Source organism: Triticum urartu, chromosome 6A (genome assembly GCF_056163025.1).
Source record: "Triticum urartu cultivar PI428250 chromosome 6A, HENAU_Tu73, whole genome shotgun sequence".
Classification (NCBI taxonomy): Eukaryota; Viridiplantae; Streptophyta; class Magnoliopsida; order Poales; family Poaceae; genus Triticum; species Triticum urartu.
Window position 1 is genome coordinate 582,197,778 of NC_141878.1, and position 22,372 is coordinate 582,220,149.

Below are 22,372 nucleotides of genomic sequence, written 5' to 3' on the forward strand. Positions count from 1 at the left end.
AACTTAATACTCTAGATGCATGCTGGATAGTGGTCGATGAGTGGAGTAATAGTAGTAGATGCAGGCAGGAGTCGGTCTACTTGTCTCGGACGTGATGCCTATATACATGATCATACCTAGATATTCTCATAACTATGCTCAACTCTGTCAATTGCTCAACAGTAATTTGTTCACCCACCGTAGAACTTATGCTCTTGAGAGAAGCCACTAGTGAAACCTATGGCCCCGGGGTCTCTTTCTCATCATATCAATCTCCATCACTTTATTATTGCTTTGCTTTTTTACTTTGGCTTTTACTTTTCACTTTGCATCTCTATACCAAAAATACCAAAAATATTATTTATCATCTCTATCAGATCTCACTTTCGTAAGTGACCGTGAAGGGATTGACAACCCCTAAGCACATTGGTTGCATTGAGCTATTGTTTTTGTGTAGGTATGAGGGACTCGCGCGTAGCCTCCTACTGAATTGATACCTTGGTTCTCAAAAACTGAGGGAAATACTTATGCTACTTTGTTGCATCATCGTCTCCTCTTCGGGGAAATCCAATATATCGATCTTTATGTCTCGACCATTTCGAGACTCCTCGTCATGTCCATGATCACATCCGGGACTCCGAACAACCTTCGGTACATCAAAATACATAAACTCATAATGAAACTGTCATCGTAACGTTAAGCGTGCGGACCCTACGGTTCGAGAACAATGTAGACATGACCGAGACACGTCTCCGGTCAATAACCAATAGCGGAACCTGGATGCTCATATTGGTTCCTACATATTCTATGAAGATCTTTATCGGTCAGACCGCATAACAACATACGTTGTTCCCTTTGTCATCGGTATGTTACTTGCCCGAGATTCGATCGTCGGTATTTCAATACCTAGTTCAATCTCATTACCGACAAGTCTCTTTACTCGTTCCGTAATACATCATCTCACAACTAACTCATTAGTTGCAATGCTTGCAAGGCTTATGTGATGTGCATTACCGAGAGGGCCCAGAGATACCTCTCCGACAATCGGAGTGACAAATCCTAATCTCGAAATACGCCAACCCAACATGTACCTTTGGAGACACCTGTAGAGCTCCTTTATAATCACCCAGTTACGTTGTGACGTTTGGTAGCACAAAAAGTGTTCCTCCGGTAAATGGGAGTTGCATAATCTCATAGTCATAGGAACATGTATAAGTCATTAAGAAAGCAATAGCAACATACTAAACGATCGAGTGCTAAGCTAACGGAATGGGTCAAGTCAATCACATCATTCTCCTAATGATGTGATCCCGTTAATCAAATGACAACTCATGTCAATGGCTAGGAAACATAACCATCTTTGATCAACGAGCTAGTCAAGTAGAGGCATACTAGTGACACTCTGTTTGTCTATGTATTCACACAAGTATTATGTTTCTGGTTAATACAATTCTAGCATGAATAATAAACATTTATCATGATATAAGGAAATAAATAATAACTTTATTGTTGCCTCTAGGGCATATTTCCTTCAAAAATATCAAATCCAAAATTTTGAAGCTAGTTTAAAAATATTATCATGTTTATATGCTAAAGTTATGGTCCAATAGGAATATGCTATCCTTAACAAGATTTGACTTTTTTGTTTAACTAGTTGTTGATCAAGAGTGGCACACCTGACACGTTGAGCATGGTCCAATTGTTGCATCATAAGAGTGGTGCATGAGATGCGTTTCGCAACAAGGCGGTCCTTGGTAGAGGCAGGGAGAGAAAACCAGCAAGATCTAAATTGTCGAGAGATAGTTTTTTCAACCATATCTCGTGCATGGATCCATCTCATGTGGTTGCTTTGAGATTGGTATTACTTTTCGGTTGTTGTCAAAATTAATCTTGTTTCATAATGTTTTGTTCGGGTTCCTCGCAAAAAAATTTGTTTTGTTCGGGTTTTTCTTTCCTGGTTTTAAAGTGTATCGTCATATTTCATTGTGTACCGGTGAAAAACAATGCATTTGTGTCAGATCGGAGTTGCTGATTCACAATGTAATATTATGTTACACTTTGAAACAAGTGGGGAGGGGGGAGGGGCGAATCTAATGTAACATTTAAAATCAAGACAAAATTTAACAAAAAGAAGTTGAATCGTAAAGCAACCACGAATGGTGGATTCATGCACGTATGATAAGACTATCATTTCTGTGTTAAAAAAGGGAAACGTTTCAGAACGGCGCGCCGGCCGAACGATTCGGCCGGTCGCTCGCCCACGCGGACGCCACGCAGCACAAGGGCCCGCACACAATCGTCTTTCCCCTATCCTCTCCTCCACACACATCTCATCCGCGCACGCTTTGTCTCTGGATTTCTCTTCCCCATCTCCATCTCCGCGGACTTCTCTGTCTTTCTCCTTGTCCTGCCTCCGGCGAGCGTCGTGGCTTCTCTGGCGAGAATAATACGGCACAGCGGGGACAAAGGAGGTAGCACGCTGGGGAGCTGAAATCGGTGGATGGAAAAGCTACATCCGGCTACGCGTGAGCTGCAATTTCTCTCCCCTGTCTCTATCTCCGCGGACCTCTCTGCCTCTCTCCTCGTCCTGCCTTCGGCGAGGGCCGCGGCTTCTCCGACGAGGACAACACGGGAGGACGGGGGCAAAGGAGGAAGCACGCCGGGAAGCTGAAAACGGTGGACAGAAAAGCTACAACCGTCCACCAATAAAGCTACAACCATCCACCAAAAAGCTACAACCGACCACACCAGATGCTGGAGCCGGCCAGGGTTGGAGCTACAACCAGCAACTTTTGTACAACCGACCACACCAGATGCTGGAACCGGACATCTTTTTTGCTACAATCGGTGTGAGCAACGATGGTGGCAGCTATTTTTGCTGGAACGGGCATCTAGATTTGCTGGAACCAGTGATCAATTTTGCTACATCCGTGATGGGTGGGGGCGCGAAGGCGAGCTGCGACCGGCGGCCACAGGAAAAAGCTACAGCAGTATTCTAGAGCTACAATGGCGATGCACGGGAGCTGCAACTGTGGTTTTGTTTTGCTACTACGGGCGACCAATTTGCTGCATCGGTGACAGCGAGACGACATGGCCGCCGGCATGGCGTGCCGCAACCAGGCAAGGGGAGCTGCAAACCATGGCCACAAAGCTGGAACCGCAGCCTAGCGGAGTTGCAACGGCGGTCCAGTGGAGCTGCAAGGCGACCCCCCTGCGGCTGGGATGTTGCAGCCGTTGTCCGGCGAGCTGGAACCGCGGTGCAGTGGAGCTGCAAAGGGAGGGGGCGACCTCTTGATTTTTGGGATGATGCACCCGTGGACCGGCGGAGCGAGATCGGTGCTGGAACCAGTCCGATGGAGCGCCGGCGACGCTACTTCCCAGAGTTGCGGTGGTCACCACCGGTAGTGCGGGAACTTTCCATCAAGGATGCTGGAAACGCCCGGCGAAAAAGCTGCAACCAGTCGAGGGTGACAGGAGCGCGGCGCCACGGGCGCAAGGGCAAGCGCGGAGTCATGGCTAGTCAGCAAGGGGAGGAAGCGGGAGACCTGGGGGAGCTGTCGAGAAGAAGAAGACGAGCGTACGAGAAGACGAGGGGAGGAATCATGCGGTGTAGATGCGCGCATCGTGCGGCTAGGGGCTGACCGGCCGAACGATTCGGCCGGCGCACCGGCGCGTGTGCCTATTGTTGCCCTGAAAAAAGACTATCATTTCTCAGATTGTCGATCCAATGGGCCTGGAAATTTTGAAACGCCACCAAATAGACGAACGTGAAACGGGCACTCCGAGAAGGAAAAATAAATAGAAATCCACTCAAAAAAAGAGAAAGAAATAGGAATGGAAATTTTTAAATGGTAATAACGCTATCACAGCACACGTTCCAAATTTGATCGCGCCAGAAATATGCGAAATTTAAACGCCGTAGCTGTAGCCAACCCTTGCCCGCGACGGATCCACCCTAAACTTGGACGTGTCTCCCTTAAATCTCGCGTCCTCCTCTCCGCAACCCACACCGACCAACCAGCCTCGCTCCGCTCGTTGCCATTGTTTCTCCCATGATAGTCTGGGCGTCCTGATATATCTCCTGCCCGATGTCGGCGATAGTGGGGCACGACGACGGCTCGCCGCCGTCCCCGCTCCACCTGCTGGAGGTCACGGTCATCTCCGCGCAGGACCTGCACCGGCGCCACCGGCTCAGCCACCGGGTGCGCGCGTACGCCGTGGCGTGGATCGACGGCACGCGGAAGCTGCGCACGGAGGTCGACCTCGCCGGCGGGGCCGACCCGACGTGGAACGACCGGTTCCTCTTCCGCGTGGACGCCGGGTTCCTCAAGTCGGAGACCGCCGCCGTCGTCGTCGAGGTGCGCGCGACCCGGAGGTTTGGCTCTGATGTTGTCCTTGGACGCACGGGGATCGTGGTGAGCACCTTCGTGCGCGTGCACTCGTCCAGGCTCACTGCTGCTCCTGCGGTGGCGGTGGCGCCCACCGGCCGGCAGGTGGCGGCGCTGCAGCTCAGGCGCCCGCGGTCGCTCCGGCCGCAGGGCGTGCTCAACGTGGCGGTGACGCTGCTGGGCGCCGCCCAGGCGCGCGCCGTGGCGCCCATCTACCACATGCCGGGGTCGCCGGACGCGTTCGCCATGAAGGACCTCGTGGCGATGAGGCCGGCGCCGTTCCTGTCCGAGATCACGGAGGAGGGCGCGGCCGAGGAGAGGGGTCTGGAGTACTACGCGCGCCGCCAGCGGCCGTTGGTTGAGCACTCCGGGCCGCTGGACCCGAGGGGCGCCGCCATCGAGCAGAGCAAGCTGGCCATGAAGCTGGAGAAGTGGAGGGTGGATCTGTCCCCGGACCACGGGGATCATGACGGTCGCGGCGGCGGCAAGTCAGGGAGGTGGCTGCGCCGGACCTCCTGCTTCGGCCGCCAGGAGAGCTGGGAAAGGTAACCGGTGATCAATCAATCAAAGCGGCCGGGTGGCATAGCTGGCAGGATGTGGGTAGTACAAGAGAGGTCGATTGCTTGCCAAATAAGTTCTTTTTTGCTCGCTATGAACAGTTTAATTTGTTGTTTTATTCTTATCACATCGTGTAGCACAAATAGCAAGAGGAAGAAATTTATTTTAGACCCTCGAATTACTTCAAATTAACTTTCGACCACAAAGAAAGTAAACCACCCACATCCCTTCTCCGAATCGGAATCGATTGATGCATGCCAACATAGTTCAGGGAAAGACATGATCGTTGTAGGTAGGCTCCAACTTATAGAAGCTAATATGTTTATTTAATTGATATTGGTTCTCTAATAATTAGAAAGGTACACTAGATTATAGTCCTTCCACCCGTTTCGGTCATCTCCCTTCAGCCTCCCACATAATATGTCCCTTTTCCTCTCTCCTTCGTTAGCCTTACATATTAGATGAGAATTTAGTAGGTTCTGGCGCCGAAACTTCACAATCCTGAAACAAGAACCGCAACAACTTCCTAGCCCTCTCAGAGCTCAGGCACATCCGGCCGTCCATTCCGGTAGCTTGTGCCCATTATGGTGGTGAGTTCTCTAACTCATAGGGGTGATTTGGTACCATCCATTGCCATCATCTCTACCCATTCCATCTTTTCCATTAAAAATTCATGACTTGTGTTCTTATGCTCCATTAACATTCATTTGAGGTTCTTGTTGAGAATGCCAATAACATGGTTCTTTTAGCTATGTTTGTTGGTGCCTCCTTTCTTTTATTTTTTGCAAATTTGTCCATTATAGGGCCTTACTCATGATGGACGAACTCCTTCACGTTTTAAATATGATGTGGATGTGATATGACTCTGCCCCACCATATCAATGCAAATCCCTAAGTTCTCCCACGATGAACCTGCCAACACCTATTTTCCTTAGACCTCTCCACTTGACATTACCAAGGATAGTTTGCTACCAAATGCATGGACCCTTTCTTGCTTAGGTGTATAGGAGTAAGCATGATAGAGGTGGCAAGTAGATGCACAATCAAGCGTCCAGAACTACCAGACTTGGCACAATGCTTCTCAAGCGCCAAGCACATTTGATACTATCGAACAAAGCCTCAAGAACAACAAGACCCACCCCCGAAACCATTGAGCCGGGCAGAGTGTGCTCTCGATGGCAAGCTACTTCTAGAACTTGAAAGAACCATATCCTTGACACTACCAAACACAAAACATGCCTCGGAGACTACATGCGTTGAGGACTATCGGGGTTAACCATTCGGTAGTACCAGACTTCGTTGCCTGCGTACGACCACCATGTGGCTCCACTGGATTGTAAGTTGCCTTTGGCATACTAAACGTAGGTTATGAGGATATAGACAATAAATACCCCTTCATCCCATCCTTAGGATTAGACCATGATTATCTCCTCCAAGTTTATGCGGTGCTCGCTGGGAGCAGTCTGAGGCCCTTTCCCACGAGTGGGTGACTACATCATGGGCCCATCTAAATGCTGGTTGAAACACTCTTGTGCGCACATTGCCTTATCCATCCGATCCTCTCCAATAGCTTCCTATAACCAACGACAGCGGCGGCTACACGAATAGCGAGGAGGATGGCGCACCCGTGCTTCGTTGCATCTGCCTGTTGCACGCCATCGGCCCACCACCCTCATCTAGCTAGCCCTTGATATGTCGCCGCCGCTCTGGACTTTATGTCATTCTGACTACTAGCTTCTCTCGAGGCCACCACACGCTTCTACACACTGGGCACGCATGATGTGCTTGACCTTGCTACCACTCATGGTTCTTGCTCCTTTGTTTTTCTATCGCAGAGCCCGCGTCATTGTCAACTGAATTCCCGCGGTCTATGAGTCGGCGCGTGCCCTCAATGCTTTGCTTCTACACCATGGCCCCCCTATTCTATCAATCATTGCTCGCTTTGCTCTTTGTTGTTGTCAGCAACCAGAAAGGGAAGGACTTGTGTTATATCCATCTCTTATCCCCTGCCATGGAGGATCTCCACACGATGAGGGCCTCCCAAGTGCAGCTTGTGGCACGTGAGGCCGGAGGAGGGCGATCAGTGGCTGAAGACGGAGGCAGCTTGGTCCTGCTCACTGACCATGGCGGCCCAACCCAGCCTTGCGTCACCACCAATTGCGACTTGGGTATTCAATTCAACCACATCCCTTTTCTCCCTCAATGTCAAACTCCTTCCTCTGCCGATAATCATTAACATGGGACCTTGGTACCTCACGAACTGTGGTGTCACATTCAGTGTGTTGTCCAGCTATTGTTCTCGTGATGGGTACCCCCTAGTAGATGCTTCTACGTGGACGGGAAGGGCCTCTAAACGCTCCATAGGATCAAGGGAACAACATCAACATCCACCAATTATTAGATGTTGACCTTGCACCTGTCTTTAGCCAACAATGTATTCATTTGTATGCCTGCCTCCATTCTTGGATGATTGCAGCGAGCTAGAAATTGAATATCCTTCATCTTAGTTTGGATTATTTGTTATCCGTCGAGGGAATCAGATAAAGACAAAGGTAATCGTGTGCATGTTTTATTGTCTTCTCCCTTTTGATATAATAAGGTTGTAATATGCTTGATCTTAGGAATGTGTGTCCTAGTCTCATTGTTTTAGAAATTGTGCATGCTGCTTTTGCACAAGATTTTGGTAAATTTACATTTTATAGTATTGCCTATCATCATTTTTGTGTGGTTCATTGTACATGTAGTTGACTGTAGAAGCTATTCAGGTGTGAGGTCACTGTTGATGGAATAGCACCAAACCAAACCATGTGTCTGTTATCATGTTGTGAATGCACCTGGTAATCAATTGCACATGGTGATACTTATATGTTTATTAACAATGCTTGTGCTAGTGAGACTACGTGCAGATATCTTCTTTGCTCTGTACATAGAGTGATGACTACGATAGAAGTTGAGCCTATGGTTCAAAAAATAGAGAGAAAACAAGCCCATCAGATTGGAGTTGGATGCTCAAGGCACTTAAGTGGGTACATTAGTGGGGAGTAACTTATACTAGTATGTTACTAGTCTATGTTACTACCTTTATAGTGGGTAGTAACATATATGTAGTGTCATGCACCACTTCATTTATTACTTTGTATTAGTATTTTACATTGGGAACCGCTATGTGATGGTAACATATTAGGCTGGCCATAGTGGGGGTAACATAAGTAGTATCATATACTTGGGACTCGTAACATGCTTACGTGGCAGGGGATTAAAGAAGAGAGAGAAGATCATAGTAACATAGATAGATACCATAACATAATAAATGTGATGTTACTATGTGTCTTGCATGGCAATAAATGAGACCATCTATGATACTACTTTATGATACTATGCACTATGGATATAGTATCATACACTAGTATCATATGCATGATACTAATATATGTTACTCCCCACTATGACCAGCCTTATGTTACTCTATTTGTCTCTCCATCCTCTTTAATTACTTGCAACATCACTTTTTTTGCTTATGTGGCATTCATGTTCCTGTATTACTTCCACCACTAGCCTTACGACTCCCGACCCCATCCACCCACTATAGTTCTTTTATGAAAATCCTTCATTCAGAATGTCATTTAAATTAAAAACGGGAGGATCTCCATCCCAAACATAAAAGGAACTAGAATCAAAAGCATTTCTAGCTAGTTTATACGCCACTTTATTGACTTCCCTTAGGCAATGATGAATAGAGATTGTGCCAAGGCTCTGAACCACCTCACTGTAGTTATATATAAAACATAACATTCGCAATAACCACATCAAGTATTACGTACACTACAATTGTTATGTCAACGACCTTTCACAGATGTGTGCATAGTGACGATGCCCCTTATCCTCTTACTTAAAAAGAATGAATCTTAATTTGCACATGTATATCTTTCATATCTAAATAGCTAGCCCCCACTAACATATTTCTCTCAACATACAACATGTCATCTCATCATTCAACATGCATAGAAAAAGGCTCACAAAACATGCAACTATGTATATTAAAAATCCACTTCAACATGCAAACATGCATGCATGTACAATTCCATTCTATTATGATATTTAAATCAAATTATTATATACTTTCAAAAACTATTATTTCAAATATTCATGTTCCATATAACCAAAACTTCATTGAAATATTGCAAAACATTCCTGCAACAACGTGCGGAGCACCATCTGGTTTTATAAAATATTGTACCTATATATCTGAGAAAAGTATACTTTTCGTCTCTTAATTCCCCGGTAAAATAAAATGATAGGACCATTTAGTTACGTACATCCCATGCCCAAGATCAGCGCCACGTGGGCTAGGCCACCTAAAGTCACATCCGGAGGTCGCAACCATTGGCTTGAAGTAAGTTCGATTGCATATTGAAAGAATGAAGTGAATTTGGTTTCTAACAGCGGCATTTTTCTTGTTACATATGAGCTTAGCTTTGGCGGCAATATCGATCAATCTGGCGGGTAGTAATCATCATAATCGTGCATTCTTAAAAAGTTGATCCCAATTCTTTTAACATGCAAAGTGTCCACCTCAACATCCCACTAAGCCATGCATTTAAGTCTTATGTCCCACTAAGCCAATTAAAATCAGCCACATAAGCGAGTCATGCATTTAACTTATAAATTACAATTATTTTTAATTGCATTAGTCTATGCATGTAAGCTGCCACATCTTACATTCATGTTATCATGTAACTCCGAAGTTTTTATTCTACTTTTAAACACTTTTTTTATTAATTTTTAAGCTCACTTCAACGTCCTACTAAGTCATGCATTTAAGTCTTCTCCCCCACTAAGTCATGCAAAATCAACCACATAAGCAAGTCATGCATTAACTTATAAATTACAATTGTTTTCAATTGCATTAGTCTATGCATGTAACACTGCCACGTCATACATTCATATTAGTCATTCTTCACATTTTTTTAATGACATTTTTAACTGTAATTCAAAAGTTTTTATTTTACTTTTAGACTCTTTCTTCTATTGATTTTCAAGCTTATACTTTCTTTTCATTAGATATAGTTATTTTTAGCAACTATTTACACATTTTTTAATAAAGTTACCGCAACAACGCGTGGGGCATTATCTAGTTAAAGCAATTTATGTATCGGAAATAGACAATGGGCCTCGGGTCCCATTACACCCAAAATGAAAGAAAATATTAGAAAGTTCAAAAAGAGTCAAAAATTCCTTAATCTTTTTGGAATCAAACATGATCAAGCATTACACTCGTGAAATTTTTTGTGAAGGACTAGCTTCGATCGACTCCACGGCCAAGAAAACAAATCTGAGATTACAAAAGGCATGAATAGTAACTTATGTATAGTGTCGAGTTTGTTTGTTTGTTCTCCCAGAATACCACAATAGTCATTCCTCTATGAAACTTTTCACACGGGTATTGCACTAGATCATGTTCATTGCAATAAAGTTCTAGAAATTCCTGACTCTTTTTGATTTTTCTATAACTGTTTTTCCATTTCGAGTGCATTGGTCCCATGTTCCAAAGATCCGCGTTGAGGTCTAAAAAGAAAAATATCCTCCTTAATTTGTGTACACTCTTTATATTTTCCGGAAAAAAACGATCTAGAGGAAAAGGGCATAGAAAACGCTGTCCACGTCATCAGCCGGACGTGAGCACGTCAGAGCAGAGGCATGAAACCAGCCATATTGGGCAGGGACGCGTGAAGCTTGCATGCATGCACAACTTTTCCACCTCCGTCGATGAGTGCTCTAACGGCAGCTACACTACATATACCCCGTACCGCTCGTTCCATAGCTCATCAAGCAACTCGATCGGCCACTCCACTAAGAACACATTAAAATGGACGCCCAGAACAAGGAGGTGGACGCCCTGGTCCAGAAGATCACCGGCCTCCACGCCGCCATCGCCAAGCTGCCCTCGCTCAGCCCGTGCCCCGCCGTCGACGCGCTCTTCACCGACCTCGTCACCGCGTGCGTCCCCCCGAGCCCCGTGGACGTGACCGAGCTCGGCCCGGAGGCGCAAGCGATGCGCGAGGGCCTCATCCGCCTCTGCTCCGAGGCCGAGGGGAAGCTGGAGGCGCACTACTCCGACATGCTCGCCGCCTTCGACAACCCGCTCGACCACCTCGGCGTCTTCCCCTACTACAGCAACTACATCAACCTCAGCAAGCTGGAGTACGAGCTCCTGTCGCGCTACGTGCCCGGCGGCATCGCCCCGGCCCGTGTCGCCTTCATCGGCTCCGGCCCGCTGCCGTTCAGCTCCTACGTCCTCGCCGCGCGCCACCTGCCCGACACGGTGTTCGACAACTACGACCTGTGCGGCGCGGCCAACGCCCGCGCGAGCAGGTTGTTCCGCGCGGACAGGGACGTGGGCGCCCGCATGTCGTTCCACACCGCCGACGTCGCGGACCTCACCGACGTGCTCGCTACGTATGATGTCGTCTTCCTGGCCGCGCTCGTGGGCATGGCGGCCGAGGACAAGGCCAAGGTGATCGCGCACCTTGGCGCGCACATGGCGGACGGGGCGGCCCTCGTCGTGCGCAGCGCGCACGGGGCGCGTGGGTTCCTGTACCCGATCGTCGATCCCCAGGACATCGGCCGAGGCGGGTTCGAGGTGCTCGCCGTGTGTCACCCAGACGACGACGTGGTGAACTCCGTCATCATCGCGCAAAAGACCAACGACGTGCATGAGTATGGACTTGGCAACGGGCGTGGTGGACGGTACGCGCGGGGCACGGTGCCGGTGGTCAGCCCGCCCTGCAGGTTCGGCGAGATGGTGGCGGACGTGACCCAGAAGAGAGAGGAGTTTGCCAACGCGGAACTGGCCTTCTGATCGCTGTGAGGTCATCGTCCGTACCCGGCTGCTAAATTGCTTGCAATCGTACAGTACGTGGTAATTTTCCTACTCCCGCTAGTGCTATCTATGTATGCATTTCAATTAATGTGTTGTTTGTACCCAATAATGTCGGTGTGGTGTTTACACGTGCATGTCTTGTACACTCAGTTTCCGAAAGGCAGGGTAGATCAGGATAGTGTGCAATGGAACATTATGTGTTGTTGTAGGTGTATGAGTTGGGAATAAGATGATTTTCGTTCACAAATACCCCCCCCCCCCCTCCCCGGTCCCATAATGTTAGCTCACAAAAACGCCTTACAGTGTGGGATGGAGGGAGTACGATGTAATCATTGTCTTATTCATATCCAAGTACATTTGTCCGGTTGTCAAGTTGCTCACTAAGTCTGATAGATAATGTGCGTTGCCTTTGACCTCTAAATCCATCCATGGCTCGACAAGCACTGTCAGGGGGGTCAGCTTCATGATTTCTGTTGGTGACTTTTGTCGGGGACTATGTAAATTGGAATCTTCGATGTTACAGGCGTGACCGTGATGAACCTTACCGGCATTGTTCATTTTATATACTAGTACAACACCCATATTGTGTTGTACAAATGACTATGACCCTACTTGAGATCACATCCCCTATCCTATGGGGCATACCACGTAGGATGGTCAACGCAAGTCAAGATGAGTTAACAAAAAGCAAGCCCAATCAATAATAATCCAAGAAAGCTTCCGTGGGTCCGAGCAAGCCACCCCAGTCGATGAAAGTCCAGTCAAGCCTTCATGGTCAACAAGTCCCAAAAAAGGAAGACCGCGTAAAAGAATAAGTGAAAGCAAAAAAAAAAGACCATATGAAAGAATAAGTGAAAGATCAACACAAAGGACCAAAGAAGCACAAAACCCAAGCAAGAAGGCCTTGTATGGTGGAGAGAATCTCTCCCTAAATGGGTCTCGCACAAAAGCCCTATCGATCCTACGTAGTAGCATCAATAGAGTTTATGCACATCCTCCTCTCAAGACCAAGCCCTTCCGCGAGGAGTTGATTCAAGACATCCTCAAAATAAGAATCTTCCTTGTTGAAACTTCCTCTTGTATCGTGAAAATCAACGAACCAGGTGTAGTGGATTTTGGTTTCAATCTAGAGTGTATTGATACTTGAGTTATATCTCCAAAGGCTATGTGTCACTGAATCTCATTTTTTAGTAGGCATCGTCAGTTATCTCTCCAATTCATGAATATCAGGACTGGGTGCGGTATCAGATTGTACAGTGCTATATTCTTGGTGTCTTGATGTTAGATTTCAATGGGATACGATCTAAGGTGATGCCACACATGATGGCCACAACAACAACTATGGCATCTCGTTTTAATGTTGTTCTCTTCAACTAAGTTTCATCATGCCCTTGGTGGTTTGCTGCCATGAGCCCTTGGTGGGGGGGGGGGAGGGGTCGATAAGCTATACTTATTTTCTCCTTGTGTAATTTAGGGTTTGAAAATTGGCCTTTTACGAGGCACTAGGCCCATCCGTAAACTCAGTTTTTTTTGCGGGGTATTCATAAACTTAGTTATTCCATAAGTTTGAAGTACGTGTCTGATCATCGATATGATTTACCGTATTTTATCATTTGCTCAGTGTACATATCAAACCAAATTCAGTTCAAGACATTGCCAAAAGTCTATGCAAGACACATGTTGGTGTTTTTTCATATAAACGGACACCCTGTTCTGAATCAAAACGAGTACTACCTCTATAAACTAATATATCTAAAATGTCGCATACTAGTTTACGGAGGGAATATTGCATAAGATCGATCTACAACCAAAACCAAACTCACAATAAATCTTTTGTTTTTTGCTCACCTTTTTGGAATATGCAAGTTGTAGTTTTGTTTTGAGAGAGAAAATGCAAGTTTTTTTTGAGACAAACTCGCGAAGCTTTTATTCAACTGTCACAATGTTTATAGGGACGAACAAAAGATCGCCGGGGTGGCCTAACCAAACATGGCGGCCGGTCCCCAACATTAATGCATGCTTCGCGAGGTTGTGGGCCTCAAAGTTCGAGGTCCGAAATTCATGACTAAAGGTACAAGAGAAGAAAAATGAGCTCTATCTGTTATTTCATGTACCACTGCTCCGTATGCTGCTGCCGTTCCTCCTCTGATCGCCTCCACCGCAGCCATGCAGTTCGAGGCGATGAAAACTTTATGCTCATATAGATCGTCGGCAAGGCCAGAGCTTCCCTGGTAGCTAGAACTTCAAGCATCTCCGGGTCCTCAATGTTGTTGAAGATAACTGCCGAGGCCCTCCAAAACACACCCGATGCATCGCGGCAAACGGCTCCCACAGCCCCCTTCCACCAGCACGTGGCACAGCCACATCAACATTAATTTTGACATGATCATCAGGTGGTGGCTGCCAAGTAGTAGGGCGGGCTCTTGGAGTTGTCGGTGACCTGTCAACAGGTTTCTGTATCTGCTTCAAATCAGCCAAGTAGCTGGTGACAAAACCATGAGTTGAGAATGGAGTTCTGTAAATTCCTTCATGGATTATTTTCCTCCTCGCCGCCCATATGGCCCAAAGTGTGACAATCATGGTAGTAAACTCCTCTTGAGAAAGCGATTCGCTCATCAGAAAGAGCCATCTCTTTGCTTGATCATCTCTCTGCATACACATATGTTGCACCATATCCTCATTTGATAGAGCCCACACACACCGGGCGTAGTTGCAATCAATAAGAAAATGGTGCCAGTTGTCCGCTGCTCCGCATAACGCACACACATGCGACGGTGACATGTTTCGACGATGCAGAACATCACTAGTAGGAAGTGAGTGACGAGCCAGCCTTCATGTGAAAATTTTCAGTTTTGAAGGAACTTGCAAGCCCCAAATTGATGACCATCCTTTTGATTCACCGCTGGACATCTCCTCGGCCTCATCTAGCCAATCTTCCCTTCCCGTCTTCATCTTGTGGATCAAATTGTAGGCTGATTTTACTGAGAAACGCCTCTTTGGATCGCCCGACCATGCCCAAACGTCATCCACATGTCTTGTACAGAGGGGGATCTTCAGGATTGCCTCCGCATCGGCTGAAACAAAAACTTGACGAACTACCTCCTCTCGCCAGCATACCATGGTTGGTTCGATGAGATCGCTCACCATCAGCGGAGGATCAGCCACCCTAGGCGGAAAAGGTTTCATGAGGCCACTTCTTGGGAGCCAGTTATGATGCCAAATTCTGGTCGTTGCGCCATCCCCAATGCGCCTGATGATCCCATGGTTCAAAACATTTCTTCCATCAATAATGGCTCGCCAGACCTACGATGGATGGGGGCCTAACTCCGCCTCCAATAAGGTCGTCGTTGGGTAGTAGACGGACTTAAGAATGCGAGCACTTAGGGAGTCCGGTTCTTGTAAAAGTCGCCAAGCCTGCCTTGACAGTAGGGCAACATTGAAGATCTCAAGATCATGAAAACCCAGCCCTCCTAGGTCCTTCGGCCTCGTCATGACATCCCACGAGACCCAACATGGATTCCTTCTTCCTTGTTTACTTCCCCATCAAAATTGCCGTATGATGGAGGTTACACTCTCACAAACTCGTCTAGGAAGCCGAAAGCAAGACATTGAAAAAACTGGGATCGCTTGTGCGACCGGTTTGATGAGGACTTCCTTTCCACCAACTGAAAGCATTTTTCGCATCCATCCTCTTACTTTCTCCCACACTCTGTCACGAAGGTACTTGAACGTGCCGTTCTTGGAGTGACCAACATCCGTTGGCAACCCTAAATATCTGTCACTCAAGGATTCATTGTGGACATTTAGACTTTGCATGACACCTTGTTTAAGAGAATCTGGACGACCTCTTTTTTTTAGGGTCAAGCATAGCTTGTATATTACTGGTGCCCGGGCAGATCACCCAAAGCACAAACAGCCACGTTGGATGGAACATCCGACTCCCACTCCACAGAGTGGTGTACATCACATAAGCGCCCAAGTTTGGCAAGCGCGTCAGCTACAGAGTTTACATGTCTCTTACAGAGTATTATTTCATGGTGTGAGAACCACAACTTAAGTTGAAGCTTAGTATCTTCAATGATTGCAGAGTATGCCGAGGAGTCTACTTTCCCCAAGTCCATGGCTTCCGCTAGCAATTGGCAGTCCGTTTCGAAGATCACCCGTAACATACCCATATCCGCAGCAAAAGAGACGGCTTCGGCCATAGCATGAACCTCAGCCGCAAAGGCATCAGCCACAAGTTCCTTCCTGCCAGCTCGTGCTCCCAGGATAGTACCCGCCGCATCTCTCGCCACCACACCACATCCAGCATGTGACTCGCCTGGCATGTGCGACTCCTCGATGTTGAGCTTAATCTTGTCATTCGGTGGGGGTATCCACGCAGATTTGACTGGAGCAGCCCCTGCTTGTGCATAGACCTGGTAATATTCCATAGCGCAGCTCCTCGTCCTCCACGCCACGTCCGCGGACGACTCCGGCATCTCTCCTTCCCTCACCTTATTCCGGTTGCTCCACCACAGCCACCAGAAGGTAAGGATTAGGATGCGCTTTTTCTCATCTAGCCCCCAAAGAAAGTCCAACATCACATGCACAGACGTGATACGTTCCAGCTCCATTCTTTCCTTCTCTAGCGACAGGTCCCTCCAGACTTCCTTGACTGCCTTGCATTTGACGAACAAGTGTGCCCCGTCCTCCTCCACTCTTCCACAGAATAGGCATGTTTTATCCTCAACTTGCACACCTCTTCTCACAAGGTTAGTCCGCAAGGCCAGAGACTCATGCTTTATGTGCCATGCAAACATCTGAATATTTCTCGGGCAGGGTAGCTTCCAGAGTCTCTTCCATGAATCATCATGACAGTTATCGAGATTCCCCGGTAGGCCCGTGCTACTGCCCGCATTGCCATCACGCTCGTTCTTCTCCAACTGAACATGCAATTTGTATGCACTCCTGACTGTGTGGTTTCCCTTTGCTTCGAATTGCCAGGCAATAAAATCAACAACTCCTTCGCGAAGAGGGATTTGCATAATAGAGGCTGCATCAACTGGCCAAAAGGTATCCCGGACGAGTTGTTCATCCCAACTCCCCGTTATGGGACTAATGAGGTCAGAAACAAACTCAAGCAGGCTGGGCCCCCTTGGAGTTAAAACCTTTCGTGACCAAGGCCTAGGAAGCCACGGATCAGACCATATCCGCACCTGTGTGCCCTCCCCAATACGCCAAACGTACCCCTCCTTAAACAGATCCAGCCCATGAAGGAGACTTCTCCATGAATAAGAGATTCCATCCTTAGCCACGGCATCTAGAACATGAGTGTTTGGAAAGTATCGGGCCTTTAGAATTTGAGCGCATAGGGACTCCTGGTTTTGGATCAAACGCCAGATCTGCCGAGAAAGCATAGCTAGGTTGAAGCTATGCATATCCCTGAACTCGAGTCCCCCTTGAGCTTTAGACCGTGTCAATTTTTCCCAACTGATCCAGTGAAGCGTGTTTTCCTTCTCTTGCTGGCTCCACCAATACTTCCCCATAGGCGAACTTAATTCTTGGCAGAATGACTTTGTCAGATAGAAGCACCACATAACGAAGGTTGGTATGGCCTGCGCAACTGCTTTCACTAGAGTCTCCTTCCCTACTTTCGCTATGAGCCGCTCTTGCCATCCATAAACCTTCCCCGCCATTGAACCTTTGACATAAGCGAAGGCTTTCTTCTTTGATTTACCCATATGGACCAGGAGGCCAAGATACTTTTCATTCCAATTCTCGCTCTAGATGTGTATGGTCTGTTTCACCTCTGCTAGAGAAAAATGCAAGTGGTAGTTCAAAAAGGTGGAAAGGAGAGCAGGAACCACGCCGAAGGGCCCACGTGTCAGCGGCCCGTACTAAACCACCTCCCCTTATCCCCTCTTCCACCGTCCCCTGCTGCTTGGCCCTGTGCCGCTCCACATCACCACCTCGAGCTTTTGCTTCGTACCTCCCCCTCGCAAGCGCTAAACTCGCGGCCGGGCGCCATGGCGCACTCCTGCCTCTCCGCGGCGCGCACGGCGGCGGCGCTGCGCCTCCCGTTCCAGGCCGACCACGCCGCGTCCGCGTTCCCCCGCCCGGCGCGCGCGTCGTCGTCCCGTCCGCACGCGCACCGGCTCATTGCCGCCGCGCCCGTCGTGCCGGTGCCGCGGGGGAGCAGGCGCGCGCTCGCCGTCGTCGCGTTGGCGTCGCAGGAGGAGGCCACGGCTGTCGAGGAGGCGCAGGAAGAAGAAGTAGTACAGGAAGCCCCGGGGCAGCTGGAAGAGGATGAGCCAGCAGGGGAGGTCGAGGAGCCGCAGCCGGAGGAGGCGGAGCAGGGTGCGGCCGCGGAGGCGAGCTCGGACGGCGGCGATGGAAGCACCGGCACCGGGAGCAGCGCCACCAAGCTCTACTTCGGGAACCTGCCGTACAACTGCGACAGCGCGCTGCTCGCCGGCATCGTGCAGGACCACGCCGTCCCGGAGATGGTCGAGGTACGCGCGCGCACGCACGCTGTTTGCTGAAATGGTTACCTTAATTCCACATACATGATCAGATCACTATTTTGACTAGAGCTCATCCGGCATCCTACTTAACCTGCATGATCGATCTTGATCTCAAACGCCTGCATTGCATTTTTCAGGTGCTGTACGACCGGACGACGGGGAGGAGCCGGGGCTTCGCCTTCGTGACGATGAGCACGCTCGAGGACTGCGAGCGGGTCATCAAGAACCTCGACGGCACCGTGAGCACTCTGCTCAATCTATCTACCATCACTCCGCACAGTGCTGCAATGGAATTCATGATCGATTTTACGTTTCGGTTGTTCTTTCAGCTGTACAGCGGGCGCACGATGAGGGTGAACATGGCCGACAGGCCGAAGCCGAAGGCGCCGCTGTACCCGGAGACGGAGCACAAGCTCTTCGTGGGCAACCTGTCGTGGACGGTCACCCCGGAGATGCTGACCGACGCGTTCCAGCGCTGCGGCAACGTGGTCGGCGCCCGGGTGCTCTACGACGGCGAGACCGGCCGCTCCCGCGGCTACGGCTTCGTCTGCTACTCCACCAAGGAGGAGATGGACCAGGCCATCGAGACGCTCAACGGAACGGTAAGAAACACTGCCTGACACCATCTCCCTTCATGTTTGGTACATGAGAAGCTGCAGATGTGCATGTCTTGGTACAAGCTACTGAATTGTTTCCTAATGTGGTGATGATCACTAACCTGACACTAGTACCTGCAAACCCATCAAATGCAGAATGTGGCAAGATGAACTCTGTTTTGTTAACTAACTTGGTTCTGCTTGGAAATTCATTTTTCACAGGTCCAATAAAAATAATCAGATTTCATGACATAACTGAAGTTAACTGAATAACAACGCGTCTTGCAGGAAATCGAAGGCAGGGAGATCCGGGTCAACTTGGCCCTGGGGAAGAGATACTAGAGAGCTGGATTGTTTCTTCACATTGGAGAAACTCGCATCGGGGTTTATGCAATGCTTCCTCGCAATGCAGATCACGGAGCAGCAAATAAGCCATCGATTGCTCGTGGGAGCGCATTCCAAGAGCAGTAACACATGGTTCTTGCATCGCCTGATCTGATATGCCAACATGGTGTATATTTGGTGGCTTCGTTCGTCGAGATGGAGCGGGGGAAAGCCTTACTTTTCTAAAAGAAAATTTGATATGTATTTTTTGCGAGGGAAGATTGATATGTACTTAATGATGTGAAATTGTGACTGAAAATTATTGGGGTTGCTGGTGAGCATATATTTCCATGGTTCCATGATCTTGGAACCGCATTCTTTTAGATCCGCTTGCAACTTGGTTTTATGTTTTTCTCACAAATTATTGGGCTGAGGATGATAGAGTACCTAATTAAGTGTACATATTTGTCCGAGATGGATCCGTTACCATTCTTTCTACTAGCAGTTATGCCAGATTCATGTGAACACTAAGCTGTTGTTTGGAGAATCAACTCAGACTTTTTTTTCCAATTCAACATTGTCAATGCATATTGCAACTGCAAATGTAATATACACTGCAATACTAATTTTCTGAGAGATGATATAATACATTAGAGGCAAGAGTACAAAGACACATACACAAACATCAGAGCACCATGAAGCTCGTAAGTTGTAAGTATTGTGACAGATCATTTATGACGGTGACAATTTTCTTCCACCTTTTCTTGGTTTGATGGCGACCACACCACGCGGATAGAGGCTAACAAAGTAGCAAAGTTTTCTTTTCATTGGCGTATTAAGGGGAATTTGGGGGAAAAGACAACTTCACAAAAAGGAAAGAAATAAAAGAACAAATGAAGTGAAATTAGCTCATAGCTGCTTTTATGTTTTGATTGTTTTTTGTCGTTGGTGTTGTACAATGCATGCACGACGGGGGTGAACATCAGCGACAAGTCAAAGACGATGCCGCCCCAACAGATGGGACACAAGCTCTTAGGCCTTCCACTATGTAGGCCAAAAGCGGTGCTAAATTTGTTTTTTGGGTATTTGGCACCGATGCCCTACATTGCCCAAGCGATGCCAAACAAAAATTTCTGGGCACCGGAGCACCTACTTGCTTTGATGCCAAATCCTTCCATGCAATAAAGTAAACCATGTCAGCCCATGCAACAGCCAGGAAGGGACGCTGGCAGTGGGGTGGCCAAGGCTGATTTATACTAATTTATATGAGTGGGCTTGAGTTCCAATCGATGCTAGATTCTTCGACATTGTGTGATCGGTGCTAAATTATTTTCATCTGACATCTATGTGTATGTGGCATACTTTTCAGAGTTTTGGCACCAGATACATAGTGGAAGGCCTTAGTAGCCAATCTGTCCAAGACGGTTTCCCTGGAGATGCTCACCATTGAGTTCCAATGGTGCCAAAAACATAATTGGTGTCCGAGTGCTCTGACGGTAAGACCGACCAGTCCCGTCGCTATGCCTTGTCAGCTTGTCAATGCATAATTTATGTTGTGCATACATGTATCCATAGTTGAGAAATGTAGTGCTGGAGGCCATCAAATGATCCGCCGACAGAACCCCTATGAATTAAGATGGTGTGCCATAGAATTTAAACGAATGATATCGACACGCTCAAATGAACGGTAAACCAGTCCTACATTCTTACCATATCTATTTCGTTTGCTACATGAGAAACTACATATGTGCAAGCTAGATGCAAAACTTCTAAATTTCTTTTATACTACTAACATTAACATAACAACCGTGCATATTCAAACCTTTTCTAATGCAAAAAAATGCAGCAATGGACAATTTTGGATCTATTTTCCAAGTTGAAATATACTTTCTGAACTAGTAATATCACATCTCACAGACAAAATAAGAACATAACTAAATAACACATGTTGTAGGAAATCATAGTTAGGGATATCCGGCACAACTTAGTCTTTGATAAAAAAAAGACATTAGAGATTAGTTGTTTCTTCACATAGAAAAACCTTTCAAAAGGTTTCTGCGATGCTTTTATACCATAAAAATCACAACTTAGGTGATACAATTATTCTTGTGAATTACAGACCATTAGACTAGACATTCATTTCTTGTTTGAGCACACTGCAAGAGCCACAACGGGGACGATATGTTTATTCAAAGTTATAACATGGTCAACGGATGTACCAATTGATATATGTCTAATGCTGCGGAATTAGATTCTATTGCCTCATTCTCTCTGTACGACATTGTTTTGATCTCCTTACAACTTATTTTGTTCTTGTTAAACGATGGGTTGGCTAAACATACACTATATTGAGTGGACATGATGAATCAAGACTTTACTCAATATACTCCAATCATTTCATAATTTTACAAAATTTAAACTATTATTTGTTAAATTACTAAACACAATAATGTTCACAGATTGCTTATGCCATTGTGATACTAAACTTTTAATATATCATATTACATCAAAAAGCAAATAAAACAATTCTTTTAACTACTCGCACATCATCATATGACATTTTAAAATTTTATTTATTATCCATGAGGGTCACGCCTACCGGTGTTTTGCTAGTCATATCTTTTATCAAAATGTTAAAATTTACATTTTTTTCATGGAAAACCTACAAAATTGGGTGTCAATTCCATGAGTTAGTGTGCGCACGCTTCATGGAGTAGATAGATGGCACGAACAATCAGGACATAAACATGACTAGCTTAGATCTTGATTGTGTGATATACATCATAACGAACGATCTTCCGTTCGGTGAAAACTAAAGAAAACATGTTTAACAAAACTTTATTTCCAATACGATGGTGAGTTGGTGACCATACTCACCAAGCCACGAGAGATGCACATAAGCTAAGGTCATCTTGGATGGCTAAATTTCAAAACATGAGAATATCCAAAACATGTGACTGGGCTTATGTGTGTGGATTAACGTATGGTTTAAAAATGTATGAATACTTCAAATGGTGTACTCGAATGGTACCCATGGGATAAATAAGGAACTTTAGAGGAACAAAAAGATCTGAATCGTGATAGAGCAAAATCTGTCACACTCACGAAGTGAAAATATTGTTTGAGCCCATGTATATTTGG

At 46.9% G+C, this 22,372-nt stretch overlaps 3 protein-coding genes across 3 annotated transcripts; all 3 read left to right on the forward strand.

Moving 5' to 3' along the window:
• Nucleotides 1-3,968: 3,968 nt before the first annotated feature.
• Nucleotides 3,969-6,426, forward strand: LOC125527470 (uncharacterized). Its single transcript, XM_048691977.2, has one exon. It carries the CDS (start codon nt 4,068-4,070, stop codon nt 4,914-4,916), a length of 849 nt encoding a protein of 282 aa, XP_048547934.1. The 5' UTR covers nt 3,969-4,067; the 3' UTR covers nt 4,917-6,426.
• A 4,305-nt stretch (nt 6,427-10,731) lies between these two features.
• On the forward strand, nt 10,732-12,052 carry LOC125527469 (putative nicotianamine synthase 4). Its single transcript, XM_048691975.2, has one exon. It carries the CDS (start codon nt 10,792-10,794, stop codon nt 11,782-11,784), a length of 993 nt encoding a protein of 330 aa, XP_048547932.1. The 5' UTR covers nt 10,732-10,791; the 3' UTR covers nt 11,785-12,052.
• A 5,668-nt stretch (nt 12,053-17,720) lies between these two features.
• Nucleotides 17,721-19,614, forward strand: LOC125515410 (RNA-binding (RRM/RBD/RNP motifs) family protein). The gene is made up of 4 exons (XM_048680876.2): nt 17,721-18,299; nt 18,449-18,550; nt 18,641-18,913; nt 19,196-19,614. The coding sequence occupies exons 1-4, from the start codon at nt 17,814-17,816 to the stop codon at nt 19,247-19,249; spliced, it is 915 nt and encodes a 304-aa protein (XP_048536833.1). The 5' UTR covers nt 17,721-17,813; the 3' UTR covers nt 19,250-19,614.
• The last annotated feature ends 2,758 nt before the right edge of the window (nt 19,615-22,372 follow it).

Bases quoted from the DNA above. Each gene is read 5' to 3' on its own strand.
- LOC125527470 (XM_048691977.2), top strand. From the start codon at position 4,068: ATGTCGGCGATAGTGGGGCACGACGACGGCTCGCCGCCGTCCCCGCTC.
- LOC125527469 (XM_048691975.2), top strand. From the start codon at position 10,792: ATGGACGCCCAGAACAAGGAGGTGGACGCCCTGGTCCAGAAGATCACC.
- LOC125515410 (XM_048680876.2), top strand. From the start codon at position 17,814: ATGGCGCACTCCTGCCTCTCCGCGGCGCGCACGGCGGCGGCGCTGCGC. The intron at 18,300-18,448 runs GTACGCGCGCGC...TGCATTTTTCAG, and splicing joins CCGTCCCGGAGATGGTCGAG to GTGCTGTACGACCGGACGAC. The intron at 18,914-19,195 runs GTAAGAAACACT...CGCGTCTTGCAG, and splicing joins TCGAGACGCTCAACGGAACG to GAAATCGAAGGCAGGGAGAT.